This window comes from Populus nigra, chromosome 11 (genome assembly GCF_951802175.1).
Source record: "Populus nigra chromosome 11, ddPopNigr1.1, whole genome shotgun sequence".
NCBI lineage: Eukaryota > Viridiplantae > Streptophyta > Magnoliopsida > Malpighiales > Salicaceae > Populus > Populus nigra.
Window position 1 is genome coordinate 11,761,415 of NC_084862.1, and position 18,351 is coordinate 11,779,765.

The 18,351-nt window shown below is 29.7% G+C and overlaps 2 protein-coding genes across 2 annotated transcripts; both read right to left on the reverse strand.

The window, feature by feature from the left end:
- Positions 1-420: 420 nt before the first annotated feature.
- On the reverse strand, positions 421-3,574 carry LOC133668523 (ricin B-like lectin R40G3). The gene is made up of 4 exons (XM_062088428.1): positions 2,856-3,574; positions 2,336-2,458; positions 888-1,122; positions 421-694 (listed from the first exon to the last, which is right to left on the reverse strand). Coding segments are annotated over exons 1-4 (981 nt in total). The 5' UTR covers positions 3,477-3,574; the 3' UTR covers positions 421-692.
- Positions 3,575-14,662: 11,088 nt separating this feature from the next.
- On the reverse strand, positions 14,663-17,065 carry LOC133668047 (NAC transcription factor 47-like). Its single transcript, XM_062087789.1, has 3 exons — positions 16,531-17,065; positions 16,029-16,354; positions 14,663-15,661 (listed from the first exon to the last, which is right to left on the reverse strand). The coding sequence occupies exons 1-3, from the start codon at positions 16,691-16,693 to the stop codon at positions 15,047-15,049; spliced, it is 1,104 nt and encodes a 367-aa protein (XP_061943773.1). The 5' UTR covers positions 16,694-17,065; the 3' UTR covers positions 14,663-15,046.
- Between the last annotated feature and the right edge of the window lie 1,286 nt (positions 17,066-18,351).

The window sequence follows — 18,351 nt, forward strand, 5'->3', positions numbered from 1 at the left end:
GTCTAAGTACATGTAAATCTGATAAGATACCAAACCCAACATCATGAATTTTGTCATGCGTTGAACCTACATGCATATAAGTCTAACAATATATCAACCCAACATTCTTGCGTTTATGAATGCTTTAAGCCCAAATACATGCATCCTTGTATTCAAACACGCATTGTGTCTAAGTAGATGTTGGTATGATAATATATCATACCCAACATTATTAAATTCAGCTATATATTAAATCTAAATGCATGAAGGCCTGAAGATCTGACAAGCTGGTAGACTCACTTCCTTTAGGTTTAGAACCTTACCGTCTTTATATGTTGCCTTGAGCTAAAGAAGAGCTGAAAGTGAAACATGTGGAGGAAACTTCAGGAGCATACAACACCAAAAAACATGTGGAGGAAACTTCAGGAGGAAACCTTACAGTTTGGTAATATATGCAGTAGGTTTTATCCGTGCAAATTCTGTGATATATGTTTTGATTGATTACACAACATGGCATTATTAACGATAATAAATAATAGCATACATAGAGACAGGGCTAAAAGAGTGTTTGCCACAGTTTTCACACCAAAAAGCACGCACGCAAAGCACAAAACATTCTCAAAACGAACAAAAACCAATTCTCCCGAGAATTTATTCAAGGTTCAGCAAATACAATATAGCTTCCAGAAATGGCAACGCCATCACACATAATTTCCTGCATAACGATCAACAGCAAGAACATCAGTAAAAGCATGAAGGCCTATATGCTTAATCTTGGACTTCTTTTTCATCAAATGAAATCATTGGATTTGTGTTTTTATATGATGTTTGCATGATGAAAAACAAAGAGATAGTAAATCTTAAATAAGAATTGTAAATCCTTGGGTTTTGCTTGTTTAGAAACTTACAGTACTGAGCTGGAATGATCTTCCATCGTTGGTTATCACCTTTGTTCCATTTCCAGAGCACAATAGTGGTACCATCATGAACCCCACCAGATTTCTTATCACCATGAAAAGCATCAACATTCAGGTGGGTATTGTTAACCATCCTTAAAGCTCTAAAACCATCACCCAAGTCCTTGCTTTGGGTCCATAGGATAGACTGATCAAGAACATCTGGATTGTATGGAATCAGCTGCACCTGCAGAAACATAATTTCGGGACAGGTTTGACATTGTTGAAGGCATAACATTTTTTGCTCAAGAGGGAAAAAGTAAAGGAATAGGCTTTCATGAGGACTTCCTCTTAGCTATCAAAGCGCTGCGCTCAATTGTTTATTTGTCAACTTATGCCCACCAAAAGCAAGGACACAACATATTTCACTACAGGATATATCCTACACCACGGGCACCCTAAACGAATATTTTGAAGGAAAATTATAATTTATTTCATTAACAACCTTACAAGAGTCTCTAAGTAGAGAAGTTTTATTTGTCAAGTATAAGAAAGAAAATCAAGTTCAAGCTGATTTAAAATGTTTCTATGGTAGTAAGCTCAATTTTCTCTATGGTACCATGGTACACCTGCATGCATGCCCACAAGTTGAAAGCTGGTATAGAACAATCAAGTGATAGGCAATAAGAGTTGTATATTAGAAGCCTTAAAATGATATTTGGGTAGATTGAGAAGGAGAGGAGCAACAAAGCCATTGACAATAGTTAGCAAGTGGCCTGGTCATTACTGTGTTTACACATACACTCCCCTCAATAGATTCCAGGCTGTGAAATGTGGGAAGCATACTGGTTCTTTCTCAATAAAAAGAAAAAAACATAACGTAAATGCTAAATACTTCATAATTTGTGACACCAGTTCTTGTCTAGGATGAGTAGCTTGGATAAAATGAAAAGGGAGATTTGAAGGTTTGCTGCATCAAAACCCAAAACATACGTGCTAAACATGTTTTGAATAATCTGCAGGACAATAAATGAAGAAATTCTACTCTGTTGTTCAATCCAATCTTACCACATTATGTTTCTGTGATAAATGTCACCAAAACAGGATTTGGGCCTTAATAGAGTTTTGGACAATGTATTAAATCATTAAAAGTAACTCTTGTTCACATTTCAGTCCCTAATTACCTTGATCAGGTTTAAAAGATGCTTATACAATGTTGAGTCAAGCTCATAAGAGCACCTTCTATGTTTCCAAAACGTATGGGCTATTTAGACTCAGTATCGAGGAAAACGAGAATACACAAATGCATACATAAAATGAATTGAAACAAAATCTGTCAAAAGATGACGCTTTACAAGGTCATGTTTTCCGCAACTAAAGGTCAAGGCCATGAGATATGAAAATGAAAGACATAGAAGAACAAAATTTCAACAAGTTCATGATCTCAGAGAATTTCTTACAGGGTTTGCCTCTCCAATGGAATGCTTTATGGCCTGACCAGTGGCCTTGTTTACCAAAGCAAAGGCAGGACATCCCTCCGAATCCTTCACTCTTGTGCTGTACTTCTCATCTTTAAACCAGTTCTATAACAACAACAACAACCAGCACAAATCAAGCACAACTACTCCAAAACCCTGGAATAATGAAAAACTAAAGCAAGCAGGTCTAAACAACTAAAATGATCAGTCTGCACAAGGATCATATGATTGTAAACATTAAACAAATAACCAAAGACAAGGACAAAAAAATGTGATCTTTTCATGCTTATGGAATTTGAATTACAAAACAATGATCAGATTAAATACTAAATTGTAACCAAACCAACCAAAAAACAAAGCACATAAAAAGACAAACCCAGATTATAATAATGTGAATTTAAAAAACAAAACTTCATGAAATAGAAGCAAAAATGTGCAAAGGAAGGTAATTTTTATAGACAAATTGAGTTTGAGAGAAAGGAAAGTTTTGATTTTTACATACTTGGAATTCATCAGAAGGATTTGACCGAGAAAGAATCACTCTTCCGTCCCTAATAGTGAGGTGAAAATCAGGTTCAGCTTTGCTGTAAACCTTGAAGCTAGGTTTATTATAAAGGTCAAGCCCAGAAGCAGAGCCAGATTGATGAGTTTGCTGGTGAATGGAAGATGGCATATGCGGCTTAAAAGACTGATGGGTTTCAGTTTTTTCATGAGAAACATGATTCACCTGTGTTGGTGGTGGTGGATAATGATGAGATGTGCGAATGACTTGAGTTTCTTGAAATGGAGGTGGTGGTGAAGGTGCATAGGTAGCTTCTTGAAAATATGGTCTTGGTGGTTGTGGAGGTTCTTGATAGTAGTGTGAAGAGGGAGGTGGTGGTTGGTGGAAAGATGGTGGTTGTGGAGGTTCTTGATAGTAGTGTGAGGAGGGAGGTGGTGGTTGGTGGAAAGATGGTGGTTGTGGAGGTTCTTGATAGTAGTGTGAGGAGGGAGGTGGTGGTTGGTGGAAAGATGGTGGTGGTGGGGTAGTGTCTGGTGGCGGGTAATTCTCTCTTCTCTCTTCTTCATCATCGTTTCTTCGGTGGTGATGAGTGCGAGAGTGGTGGCCGGGAGGGAATTCCATGGGTGTTTCCGGTGATCTTGATTAATGTTGGGGAGAGATGATGAGGAGAATTGTGTTCGATTAATAATGATCGGTGATACAGTTTGCGCGTGGCAGTACCACGGTATCTTTGTTTTTGCAATATAAAATTATATGTAAAAAACAAATTAATTATTTTTATTTTTAAATATTTTTATAAATTAGTATTAATTTTAAAAAAATATATTATTTTAATATATTTTTAAATAAAAATATTTTAAAAAATAATTATTACTATATTTTTAAACACTTCTAAAAAAAATTCATTTAGAGATGATGTTCCGCTTGCTAAAATCTGATTTTTTTATTTAAAATTAATTTTATTTTATATTTTAAAATTGACGTGATGTTAATATAAAAAAATTAAAATATATATATTATTTTAATATATTTTTAAATAAAAAATAATTTAAAAATTAAACATTACTATTAATACGTTATCAGATATTCTTAAAGATATTTTTACACACGGGAGTGGATTATGTGCCACCACCAATTAGTGCTTGTCTAAGTTGCCTTGTCGTGGGGACCACATTGAAAGAATTTTTTTTTTTTTTTGGATCACCGAGCACTTCTTTTCTAAAATTATTATTAATTATTAAAAAAATTAAGGAAAAAAGAGTTTTTAATATAATGCTCATTTCAAAACTATTTACGATAATAATGTTTTTAATCTTTACTTTCTTTCTTTATTTTTTTTTAATTTATTTATTTTTATTTTTAATATTAAATTTATTAGATATTGAATTTTATAATTTTTTGAATTTATTTTTTACAAAATTATCTTAAGCTCATTACCACAATCACAAGTTAATAAATTAACTTGATTGACTTTAGTTTTTTTTAAAAAAAAAAAATTTCAAATTTTTTTTTAATATTGGATTGATTGAAAATTAGGTTTTGTGACATGTTTTCGGTATGCTTTTTATAAGGTTATCTCCATCTCGTTATTCGAGTCATGAGTTTTGTACATTAACCTTAAATTGACTCGAGTAATTTATTTGTGTCATTTTGTAATTATTTTTTTTAATTTCATCTTTAACACTAGGTTAATTGAGAATTGAACTATATAGTTTATTTTAAATTTTTTTATTGGGTTATCCTAGTCTCATGAATCGAGTTGTGGGTTTGATAGATTAACCCGGGTTAATTTTTTTTATCTTTTTTAATTTATTTTTTTCAGTTTCATCCTTTAATATTGGATTTATTAAAAATTAAGTTTCGTAATTTATTTTGATTTGCTTTATATACCGTTATCATGATCTCATGACTTAGTATGCAGATTGGTAAGTTAACCTAAATTGATTCGAATCGATGTAATATATTGTCATCTTAATATTTATTAAAAAAATCTCATCATAAATATTTATTTTGACTTAAACTACATTTTCATTGATCACCATATTGCCTTTGGGCCCGTCATGACAATCGAGTCACATTAGATCAATTCCTACATAGTTTAAATTTTTCTTTCTAGAAAAAAAATAGCAATACCTAGATATTGTTTCTTACATTAAAAAAAAATTTGACCTAACCATTAACATAACACAAGGCAATGATTTAGTAAAAAAAGTAAGGGTCATCAATAAAACACTAAGTATATCCAGATTCATTGCACTATGGATTGTATGATGTAATGACGTTTTTGCCTTTCACAATACAAGTGAAGGAAGCACAAATCAAGAGGCAAAATGGTCTTTTTATAAGGTTCAATTAGCATTACCAAGTTAAATGGGGAAAATATGTTTCTTAACATTTTTGTTGCATAATAGAATTACTAATTTACTCTTAAAATAAAATAAAAAATTAGAGGTTGAAAAGGTTTTTTTTTTACTTTTCATCTTTTCATGCACAATATAATTATTTAACTACCTTTGAAATTTTATTCTCTTGAACATGTGTTCAGGTGTGTCATTTTAATATGACTTTTTATAATTATCAAATAGATTTAACGATAATTGAATCTTTTAACATATATAACATATATGTTAAAGGAAAAGGTGGTTGGCGCATATAGCGCACAAGCTAACGAGTGAGAAAAGACTACACCTTTCAAGCAATACTTGGAGGAGCCTTCAACGGTTAAACACTACCCTTTACAATGGTGTTAGGAGTGGTGCATTGAGATCTTACCAGTTGCTGGGGGGTGTCGACGACGGTCCAACAATGTTGCTCCAATAGACTTTTTTCTTCTCCTCTTCCTTTTCTCTCTCTTATCCTTGGTAAAATACAAAAGTTTCTTTTCGTTTGTTTTTTGTATACAATTTGGTCCTTATTTTTTTTTTGAGTTACTTATTATTTTTTTATCTTTTGTAAATTAATTTTATTCTTCAATTTCATCCCTCATCATTTGATTTCATTTAATTTTTATATCAAATTTGATCTTCATTCTTTTAATTGTTATTTTTTTTTATCATTTTTCTAATTGGATTTTATTCTTAATTTCATCCCTTTCTTTCTTTTATCTTTTTTCTAATTGAATTTTGTTTTCAATTTCATCTCTCAATATTTGATTTTGATTTATTTTTATGTCAAATTCATTCCCTTTTCTTTTTATTACTATTTATTTTTTTTACCCTTTCTTTATTGTTTTTTTTTCCTTCAACTTCATCCCTCATTATTTTATGATTAAGAATTTCACTTCATTATTTTAGGGTTTTCCTTCTATAGGTTAGTCTCGAGCTTCTAACCAGGGTCACGAGTTTTGAATATTAACAAGGGTTGACTTCGGTCATTTTTCTTAGATTCTTTATTAAATTTGATTTTTTTTCGAATCTCATCTTTTAACGTTTGATTTATTAGGAATTAGTCGTCGTGTTTTTTTTTTCACTTTCATTTCTATGAAGTTATTCCAATCATATACTTATGGGCTTAATTTGAAGAAGTCTTGTAAAATCAACCCAAAGTGACCAAGATTGCATAAATTAGAAGTATAGGGACTAGATTGAAAACAAAGAAAAGAAAAAAAATAGAGAGAGATATTAAATGAAACCATGCGTAACACCAATTATGGTTTAAAAGGAAATGTTATAGAGCCAAAACAATGTCATTTAGAAGGTGGAAAACAACCCCTTCTTCTCCCTTATGATACACGCATGTTTTTTTTATCTGTTTTGCTTCTTTTTTCTAGTACTTTTACGGCTACTTTAAAGACCATTTTCTTTCTCTCACGTGAGCATTAATGACCAAAAGACACACCATTTTTTTCCTTGTACTTGTACATCATTTTCAGCCAAAGACCCGCTTCATTGCCTTTATGTGGTGGTAAAAAATGTGTGCAAAAGAAGCCTTTGTACAATTATTCTTTGGAATAGTGCTTTATTTATTTTTTATTATTTTTTTTACCTTTTTAATTTTCTTTCTCAATCAATACTCTTTTTTTTTTCAATATTATCCTTTAGCATTGCATTGTCCACTCTCATGCACAGATCATAAGTTTGGTAGATTAACCCAGTTGACTCTTTTTTTTTCCTTGATTAACTTTTTCTTTCAATCCATGTTTTTTTTTTAATTTCATCCTTGAATATTGGATTTTATTTTTATTGGGTTGTGACAATCTCATGATATGGGTCATGGGTTTGAGGGATTAACCCGGTTGACTCGAGTTTTTTCTCTTTTTTCTTCATTGACTTTTTTTCAATCAATGTATTTTTTTTTAATTTCATCCTTTAACATTGAATTTACTTTTTATTAGATTGTCTCCCTCTTATGATATAGGTCATGGGTTTAGTTGGTTAACCTAATTTACTCAAGTTTTTTCTCTTTTTCTTAAATGACTTTTCCTTCTGATTTTATCATTTAATATTAGGTTGATTTAGAATTAGATTTCATGATTTATTTTAGTTTGATTTATATTAGGTTATCCTGACCTTATGACCTAGGAATTATGTTTATTGGGTTGACCTGAATTGACTTGAGTCGTTTTTTGTGTTCTTTTTTTTAATTGAATTATTTTTCAATTTCATAATTCAATATTAGATCAGTTGAGAATTGAGCTTCATAATATGTTTTGATTTTATTTCTTTGGGAATAAGACCATGATCGCGGATTTTGGCAAGTTAACCCAAGTTAAATCAGGTTATTTTTTTCTATGAAATTATACCAGTCTCATGAACCAAGTCATGGGTCCTTTAATATTGAATTTGTTTTTTATTGGGTTATCCTAGTCTCATGACCCTCATCGTGAGTTTGACGAATTAATCCAATTGACTCAGGTTTTTATTTTTATTTTTCTTAATTGCCTCCCCTCCAATTTTATCATTTAATATTATATTTTACTGGTAATTCAGCTTTATGATTTGTTTTCAGTTTTTTATTAGGTTATTACGACATCATGACCCGAGAATAGTGTTTAGTGGGTTGACTTAGGTCATTTTTTTTAGATTGATTTCTTTTTTAAATTTCATCATTTAACATTAAGTTCGACAATATCATTTGGGAATTAAGCTTCATTTTTTTTTTTGCTTTCTATGGGGTTATCTCAGTCTCATGATCCAGGTTGCGAAGTTGACAAGTTAAATCAGGTCATTTTTCTTATTTTATTTTTATAAGGTTATCTCGATCTTATGACATACGTCACAGGTTTGGTGGATTGACTCGGTTCATTCTTTTATGTTCTTTTTTTAACTGATTTTTTTTTTAATTTCATCCTTCAACATTGAATTGATTGAAAATTAAGCTTTGTAATTTATTTCAATTTGCTTTCTGTAAGGTTATGTTAGTCTTATGATCCAAGTCACTGGTTTGGAAGGTTAACTTGAGTTATTTTCTTAGGTCTTTTTTTTAATTGATTTTTTTTTCAATTTGCCATTGCATGTATTGTATTTACAAAAAGATAAATGAAAGGGAAGTTAAGGAAAGTGAGGAGAATGAAGGAAAATTAAATAATTAACCTTGTTAATTTGACGAAAAGATTTTAATAAAAAAAACTTTTAAAAATTGAATTTTTTGATTTGTATCTTACCCCTATTATCTCCTGAAAACTCTTCCTATAAATTATCCATGTAATCTTATAAAAATTAGCTCACCTTCTTTTCTCAAATCAAAGAAAAAAAAATATTTATTTCCCTACATGTGTACCAAACATGTGAAGTTATTATTACCAACAACAATTGGAATTGTTTAGGTTTAATTTTGTTTAACTAATTATTTGAGATAAATATAAATTGTTGCAATATATGCAATCCTATCATTAAAAAGATTCATGCATGTAGAATAAACATTAATCTTTTAAAAGAAAGCAATTGACATGCATGTAAAGGGAGAAATATATTAAATAAAATGTTTAGTATTGAAGCACCTAGAATTTAATTCAGATAAAAACTTTGTTATTATCAAGAATTAATCATTTATCTTAAGCAATTATTGCTTGTCACTTAGTACAAATAGATTGAATGAATGCAATCATCTTCTCAGGATTTCAATAATATCATCTTTATTAGTTGCATTATTTATCAATCCATGTACTAGGAAAACAAACTCGAAAGCTCTCTATGAAAAAAGTTGAACCTAAGCTCTAGAATGATTAAAAAAAACATAGTAGAATTGTTGGAAAGAAGTTAGAAAAGGTACTACTTGGTATGCAAAACATCTTCCATTTAACCCCTTATCCTGCAACACACGCACCAACAATTGGGAAGAACCTGCACCCTTAAGAAGGTGTGTGCAGGCTCCTTTGACTGTTAAACACCGTGTTCTACGGCTGTGTTTGAAGGGACATATTAAGAGCTTTCCAGTGGTGCCACTAGTGGTGGTGGAAGATGGATGATATGGCTCCCATGAACCTTTTTTTTTTTTCACTTCCCACTTTTCTGTATTCTTCTCTTTGTTAAAGTACACAAGCTTCCTTTTATTTCTCTTTTTATACAATGTGATCCTCATCCTTTTGATTTCCAGCTATTTTGTTTTTTTTAATCTTTTGTAGATTTTTATTCCAGTTTCATCCCTATCATTTGATTTTATTTGGTTCTTATTCTTTTGATTTCTCATCTATTTTGGTTTTTATCTTTTGTATTTTTTTTAATATCATCCCTATCATTTGATTTCATTCATTTTTTATTTCAAATTTGATTTTCATTTTTTTGATTTCCTATCTACTTAGATTTTTTAATCTTTTATAATTTTTTTTGCAATTTCATCATTCATCATTTCATTTCATTTCGTTTTTTTATTTTAAACTTGGTTCTTATTCTTTTCAGTGTTATTTATTTTATTTTTATCATTTTTCTAATTCAATCTTGTTTTTGATTTCGTCCCTCAATGTTAGAGATTGCAATTTAATCCGAACCTAATAGATGCAACCTTGCCTCACATGGGTTGGTGTTTTTGGGATAGTTAACTTACTCGATAAGTAATGAATATGGTGTAAATATTATCAAAATATACCCGAAAACCATTCGAACCTAACCCAAAATGTATATTTATATTTTTTATAAGATATTTATATACTGACATAAAACATACATATACGTAGAATACTTATTAATTTATAGTTTAACAATTTGATACGCACACACTTCAATTTTATATATATCTAATTTATTTTTTATTTAATAATAAACAATTGTTGGATAATTGATATCTATATGGATAAATAATTTCATCCTTCAATATTAGGTATGACATTTAAATCCGAACTCGATGGATACCAACCCAAACATTTTTTTTTTATTTTTTTTTATGGTTACCTTACTTAATAGATAATGGATAATGTATAGATATTATCAAAATCGACCCAAAATCCGCCCAAACTTTACATGAAATGTATATTTATATTATATAAATATATTTGTTGAACATTTTTATTTTAATGTGATATGATATATAAACATATTTTAATATTGAGATAAAATTATAATTTCATAATTTATTACTCTCTCTCTCTCTCTCTCTCTTCCTCTTCAAATATAATACACACACACCCAAAATCTGATTAATAGTTATTGATATCTAAATTTCTTACTCGGTAGGTAACATATAGGGTATGGATATCAAAAAATCTGACATGCAAATAATCATTAACATCCATACTCAATGTTTGATTTTAATTTAGTTTTTTGTCAAATTTTATCTACTTTCTTTTTATTTCTCTTTCTTATGTTTTACTCTTTTTATTGCCTTTTTTTTTCAAATATCATCCCTCGGTGTTTTGTTATTGAAAATTTTACTTTATTATTTTTTTGTGATGTACCTTCAATGAGTTTAGTTCCGAGCTCATAACTAGAGTCACGAGTTTTGAATATTAACAATGATTGACCTCATTATTTTTTTAGGTTTTTTATTGATTTTTTTTGCCAATCTCATATTTCAATATTTGTTTTATTAGAAATTGATCTTTATGTTATTTTTTTTTTGCTTTTCGTTCCATGAGATTGTCTCAATTCTATACTCTTGGTCGCGAAATTAATAGGTTAACTCAATTTGATCACTATGATCTTTTTTTCATTGCTTTTTCTTAATTTGTTTGATAATTGAGCTTTTAATTTTCTTTTGATGGAGTTATCCTAATGTCACAACTAGGTCGTAGATTTTGCATGCTATTCTAGATGGATTCGGGTCTACTGTAGATGGAGTTATTTTTTTATTCATATTATCAAAATTATACAAGCTTATTAACTCGGGTCAAGTTAATGAACCAATTCTTTTCTTTTTTTAAACACTTGTATGACTTTGAAATTTTTTTATGATTGAAAAAAAATTAGGTCAAACCGAGATAAAACACTAAATACTTATCTAGTTTAGATTATATGATATTTTTATATCTTCAAACAAGGCAACTACATGTATTGTGTTTGGAAGAAGATGAAGGAAAGGGAAATTAAGGAAAGCGACAAAAATGAAGGAAAATTAAATAATTAACCTTATCAATTTGATCAAAGTTTAATAAAAAAAACTTTTAACCTTTCTCACCCCAAATATCTCTTGAAAACTCTTCCTAAAATATCTATATAATCTTATAAAAATTACTTCGCCTACAACCTAAAAATAGAGTCTATTTAGTAACATATTATTTTTATTTTAAGTTTTATTTTCCTTTTTTATAGTTTATCTTTTCCAATAAAAATTATAAAATGTGTTCATTTATTGAGTGAATAACTAGGAATTTTTTCATTGATAAGAAATATATCAAGATTATAACTATTTTCATAAAAAAGCTAGAACTATAATTTATAATAATCTTCTTAATATTTTGTATTCTTGATAATTTAATTGTAAAATATTAGTTTTATTTTATTCAAAACAAATTTTTTATAAAAAAGTTATATTTTTAACTCAAAAAATCTTTATTGCACTAAATAAATATAAAAATGTAAAAGAATAATTATAATATTTTACATGGTTAAAAAGTGTTTGTATATAAAAGGGAAAAAACTGTATTTTGTTTGAAAAAAAATGAAAAAAATTGTAAAGAAAAATCATTGAGAACATGAAATTCTAGTTTCCCTTCTTCTAAATTTATTTATTTTTAAATGGAGTATTTTGTTTTCTGAACAACCTTCTAGCTAGTTTTGCAATATTAATAGTAAACTATTAATTTTATTTTATATGACAAAAAAATGCTTATTATTTTACTCAACTGTCTGTATTAATAATTTATTAAAATATTTTAAAATTGACAAAACTAAAATAAAAACAAAGATTAGAAGGTTTAAACCCCGCTAAAAAGAAGCTATTAAAACATTTAATCGATTAAAAACATTGACTGAAGTATTTATCTTATAATCTCTACTATTATTAATCTCTACTTAAATCGATTTAAGTTCTGGCACTAGCTAGGCGTTGAAAATGAGTATCAATAAATAAATAAATAAATAAATATTTAAATTGAATAATATACACGTGAATACATATCAAAACTGCTAATAAGGGAGTAAAACAGGAAAGCATGAAAATGTCGGCAAGGAGAAGGAAAGGCGTGACCTATCACAATACACGACTTTGAAAGTTATTTAATTTTTATTATTTAAGTCTACTTTTCATCCCATCAAATTTTAAATTTAAAAATAATTATAATTTATAATTTATTTTAAACCTGTTTTTTCAAATTATAATCACAATAATTACCGCAAAGTCAAAGACAAATTAATGGTTGGAGTCGTTTTTAAAAGTTGTTTAGTTTTTATTGGTTTAATTATGGTAAAAACTAAAATTTATAACTTTTTTTTAAGTTATTTTTTTAAATCACTATTACAAAAACTGCAATGCTACCAAACACACTAAATACATGTTTGATATTGTGGTAATTTTTGTTGTTAAAGTTTAAGAATTTTTTTTTATGATTTTAAAAAATAGATTTTAAAAATATATGTTTAATTAAAAATGTTGTGAGTTGTATTTTTATATGAAAAATAAATAAAAAATAAATATTAATGAATTAAAAAAAGCATGTTTTTTAGTTTGTACAAAACTAATATTTGAAATACAATTATATTTGAAGTCTCAAGCAAAAAAGTAAAAACTATTTGACTAACTAAACAATAAACAAAAGTTACCACCGATCTTTTAAGTATTCACATGTATAATTCTTATATAATAATTTCAAAACCCAATGTTGAAATTAAAAAAAAAACAATAAAAATATTCATAAAAAATTTAATATTAAAGTTATTTATATATTTTTTAAAGATCAGGCTAAATGTATGGGTCAAAGTGGCCCAATGTATTAAGACCTTAAAAAAATTATCACAATCAAACCCTTTTCATCAAATAAAACTCATTAAAACTAAATTTAATCATTTTTATTGTTGGTATTATCACAACCAACCATTTTCTATCTCTTTCATAATTTTTTGACAATTTTCTTTTTTTTTCTTTAACTTAATGATTGAAAAATAAACAAAATATGAACTTTTGAATTAAAATATAATTATTTTAAATTTATGTTGAATCATGTGTTTTTTTTTATTTTAATATAGAGCTTAATTTCATATAATTAGAGTGTTAAAGGATGTGAATGAAATTTGAAAATTAAAAAAAAATTGCACAGGAGATTCACTGTTCATATAAATAGTGGCTGCCGACCTATACTTTCTAGTTAATTATCACTCTTTTATATTTCAAATTTAACCAAATTTATTTTCTTTCATGTGTTATCAAAATTAATGCATATCTTGTAAACATAATAATATACTTCTCCCTCATCTCTCGCATTATAAAAAGAAAATAATCACTCTCTCAACTATTTTGAAAATGAATTTTTGTCAACTTAATTTCTTATAGATAAAATCATTAAAATTAGTATCAAGGTATAGAAAAAAAAAACTCAAGTAAAAAATATTAATTATATACTGTAATTATTTGTGAAGTACAATAAATACTAAACTTAATTATAGTAAAATTATGCAATATATAAATATATTTTTAAAGTGCAATAAATATAATTATTGTGGAGTCGATGAATGTAGCTATGCATCACGATCAAATTAATGTTGAGGTACTTTACACATTAAAACTTTATAGTAGTTCAATGCATCTGGGTAGGCTTTATTTTTTTCCTAGCCGTTGTATTCAAAGCATCATCGATCGACGTGTTCAATATGTTTCATGTTGTCTGCTAGCTTGCTTTGCCTAAATTGCTGTAAAAAAAAAAAAAAAAAAACTTGGGAGGATATTCTTGTGATCTTCCGTACTTAGAACACGAGCAATTTGGAATCTACCACATGCCATTGATATTAAATAAGAAAAAATATATGAAACGATCATCACAAGAACGATGAACTCCAAGAAGATAAGACATAGGAGCAAATATACATATATTAAGATTATTTTATGTTATTATCAAGACTATGATCGTTAGCATCTTTTTTTATTTTTTTAAGGCAAAGTCCACTCCAAGGAGATAGATTAAAAGATGCCTAAAATATCATTTTTGGTGATCATGAAAAAAAGCTGGACGGCAATTAAAAGATTCTCTCTTCGTACTCTCCTAATTTTAGCACCTGGTTTGGTGGCGGGCCGGTTTAAAGTTCGGATTCTAAGTTTTGATTGAGTCATTGAATTGCCTGGGTAAATTTTTTTAGTTTATACAAAACTAAAGTTTGAAGCGTTATTATACGCGGAGAAAGAAGATATTTCATTAAAACTGCCTATGGAATTGATTTCATTAAAACTAGTTAATTATAGGAAAGGAAAAAAGAAAAAAGAAAAAGAGGTGATGTCAAGAACAGGAATTTCCAGAAGGAAGATTGGCTTTATTCAAAGAAAATGATAAAAAGTAGCATAATATTTCAAGCCAGAAACCAATCCATTTAATTGGGCAACAATGCAATAATTGTACATTTTTCTCTACAAAAATCATGTATGATTCCAAATTGTAACTCCCCCCTTGTGTCCTTTCCTTTGTCAAACTCCTCTTGACTGTCAAATGGGCATCTTCTTTTTGATACCATATTGCAAGTAGTTTGTCAATTTGTGCAGAGCACATAAAATCAGACCCACCCCCAGATCCATCCCTTTTATACACTTACCTAGTTGGTAATCCGTAGTTTTTTTTTTTTTCAGATAAATGTCTCTTATTTAACTTAATCGCCATTTGCTTTTAAGAACCTTTCATTTTAACCTTGAAATTGAAGATGTGGGCTCAGAAGGAATTGCTGGTTCAAGAATGGCTGGCTTAGGAAGTTGTATTGACCATTATGATCAGTTTGGGTACTAATGTTGTTGGTGTTAGTGAAACTGCAAGAGTTCATGAACTTCTTTGATGGATGCAGCATGTCCTCATCAATGTGTGAAAGCTGGCGCTTGAGTTTGTTGTCCACGTTGTTGGGCGCTGAGGCGCTCAACTGAGGTAACTTTTGAAGAAAGCAGCCCCCGCCGCCGCCGCCTGCAATATTGCTGTTACTGAAGAAAGGAGGCTGGTCCAGTTGGGAAGCAGTGCTATTCAGTGCAGGATTTGACTCAAACCCTGTTGGGTTGAACTGGGTATCTGCTAGTAAACTGCTCAATAGGGAATAGTCCATGGCATCTAATAAGTTGGAGAAGGAGCAAGATTTCTGGGACATGAGCGCGCTCTTGTTGCTTATGGGACCTTTCAAGCTTGGTAAAGGGTTTTCTGGGACAAAATGTTCCTCTTCTTCTTCCTGCTCATGTTCACTGGACATTTCTGCTCTTGCACATGAAGTTAAAGCGTGGGCTTTCTTGTAAATCCGGCAAAGAACCCAGTCATCCAACTGAAAAAACAAAAGCAAGCAATTAGGACCAATTAATTCAAAACAAACTCCATTTTTCTATCCAAAGGGAAGTATTAAAACAGATGATACGTGTTTAAAGTCAATGAAATTAAATGACATAATTAATAAATTATGATCTAATTAATACATCAGATCCAAGTGGGTGCATATTATATTTATGCTCACTTCATCTACAGTGAGTTGAAGAAAAAAGGAAAAAGAAAAAACTTAACCTTGTCTTCGTCACCAACCAATTTTTTGAACTTTAGGAGCACAAAAGCTATGGCTCTGAGAAATATCTTAATATTACTTGTTTGCAGACGCTAATAAGAGTAAAAGTTGGCATACAATTGTTAATGAAGCCTACCCTCATGGATGAATCTCTTGGCTTCATGGGTTTGTTGTAGCTGTAGCTGGGGGTATCTGCTAGGCGATACTCATGCATAATCCAATCAGTCTTGACTCCCTTCGGAGGCTTTCCCTTGTAGAAGACAAGAGCCTTTTTGACACCAACGTTCTCTTGTCCTTGTATTACACCTCCAGGGGTGATTGTTGACGCCATTATGACCTTGTCTGTCCCCGTCGCCTTCCAATATCCAGACGCAGCCGCTCTGTTAGGCCTAGCTCCATTGGGGTACTTACGATCTCTGGGACTGAAAAAGTACCACTCTTTCTCTCCCAAGGCAGCTTTGGCTGACATGAAACAACACCACAAACAAGCCCTGGTTAGTATCTTTCAATGACATGGTAAAGCAGAGCAAACAAGAGCACGAGCCACTAGTTTTATATATAGACGAATTATATTATACCTCAGTTGGATTTTGACATGGTATATAATATCTAGAGAGGGTATAGCATAGAATAGAAACCTGGTAAGTCCCATGGATCAAACTTGTAGATATCAACATCTGCAATGATAGACACAGGAAAGGGTGTGGATGCTACCTTCTTCCTAAGGTAATGGAGGATGAGCTCCTCGTCTGTGGGGTGGAACCTAAACCCTGGTGGCAAGCTTGATTGTTGGTTCTTCATGCTAATGATCTAAGATTTAAACAATGGCCCGACCAAAATCGTAAACAAGATGAGCTTAACTAAGGATCGATCGATACCCAGTTGAGCAACCGAGGAGTGTCTAAAGAGAAGGGAAAAGGGAAGGCTAGCTAGAGGTCTAACTCTCAAAGCTTGGCTCTGATGAGCAAACAAACTAGGAGAGAGAGGGAAGGAGATTGAAATTTTTGAGAGGAGGAAGGGGTGCCCATTTATGGAGGTGGGACTTTGTCCTCATGCGGAAAATGGGATTAGAACAAACTACAAGGAGCTTGAAGAACAATTTTTTTCCAAAAAAAAGGAGAAAATTCAGTTGCAAAGGTTAGATAGATGGGATCCGTAAGCCAGCTGTGGGGATTGGTTTCTTTCACTTTGTCTTTAGCATCTCACAAATGGAAAGATGGCGGCTGGTTCAAAGGATGAGCTTAATCCCATGAATCATTTTTTAACCTTTTTGATAAGACCTGACACGTGTCTTCTAAACCCTTAAACCCTTGTTCTGGTCCTAAGAGTATTGAAAGTGTCCTAGTGTTTAAAATGTTTTTTATTATAAAATATATTAAAATAATATCTTTTTTATTTTTTAATAATAATTTTTGACATATATAAAATAATTTAAAAACATTAAAAATATATTAATTTAAAATAAAAAAAATTAAAATGTTTTAAAAGTATTTTCCTACCACAACGAGAAACACTAAACCTGTACTTCTCTTGACTTTGATCCACAATTTTGATGGATAGACACGTGTGTCCTGTTATGAGCTTGGCCTGGTGCTATCAGGAGCGTCCTTTAACGCACAAAATGTACAGAAAGAAATGATGAGGACATTAGGATCATACAGTGTTAGGGTAGGTTTAGAAATTAATTTTTATGTTTTAAAAGTATTTAAAAAAAAAGTTCAGATTTTTATTTTTTTTAAATTAATATTTTTTTGATATTATTTAATATAAAAAATAACTTTTTAAAAATAAAAAAAAATATTATTTTGATTTATTTTTAAACGAAAAACACTTTAAAAAACAACCGCTATCACATTCCCAAACACCACATTAGTAAATGTTTTTTTATGCAAGAATCTTGTACAACTTGCTTGTATGTCCTAGATTAAAAAGTATTTTTGAAAAAAAAAATTTTAAAAAAAATTAACATTTTTAGTGTTTATATATTATTTTAATATGCTGATGTCAAAAATAATTTTTTTAAAATAAAAAAAATATTATTTTAATATATTAAAAAAAACATTTTAAAAAACAAGTATTATTATACTTTCAAAAACCCTCAAAATCTCTGTAGCATGAAATGAGTCTATAGTGGGTTAAGTAACCCGTGGTCCTAAAAGATTTAATACTAATGAGATTTAAACACTGTTTGGTATTGCGTTTGTAATTGTGTTTCATCAAATTTTGAATTTTTTGTTTGCTAAAATTGAGTGCGGTTTGTACTTTTTGGATCGTTTTGAAGTGCTGATATCAAAAATGATTTTTAAAAATGAAAAAACATCATTGACATGCATTTCGACACGAAAAGCTATTTGAAAAGCATCCGCAACCACAATACCAAACAAACTCTTAAACTTGAAAAAAACCCAAAGTCCCTACTAAATAAATGCAGTTAAACCAACTTCTTGGAGTTGCTGGTG

Bases quoted from the DNA above. Each gene is read 5' to 3' on its own strand.
- LOC133668523 (XM_062088428.1), bottom strand. From the start codon at position 3,476: ATGGAATTCCCTCCCGGCCACCACTCTCGCACTCATCACCACCGAAGA. The intron at 2,459-2,855 runs GTATGTAAAAAT...TTGTTGTTATAG, and splicing joins ATCCTTCTGATGAATTCCAA to AACTGGTTTAAAGATGAGAA. The intron at 1,123-2,335 runs GTAAGAAATTCT...ATGTTTCTGCAG, and splicing joins CCATTGGAGAGGCAAACCCT to GTGCAGCTGATTCCATACAA.
- LOC133668047 (XM_062087789.1), bottom strand. From the start codon at position 16,693: ATGAAGAACCAACAATCAAGCTTGCCACCAGGGTTTAGGTTCCACCCC. The intron at 16,355-16,530 runs GTTTCTATTCTA...GTTTCATGTCAG, and splicing joins TGATCCATGGGACTTACCAG to CCAAAGCTGCCTTGGGAGAG. The intron at 15,662-16,028 runs GTAGGCTTCATT...TTGTTTTTTCAG, and splicing joins CAAGAGATTCATCCATGAGG to TTGGATGACTGGGTTCTTTG.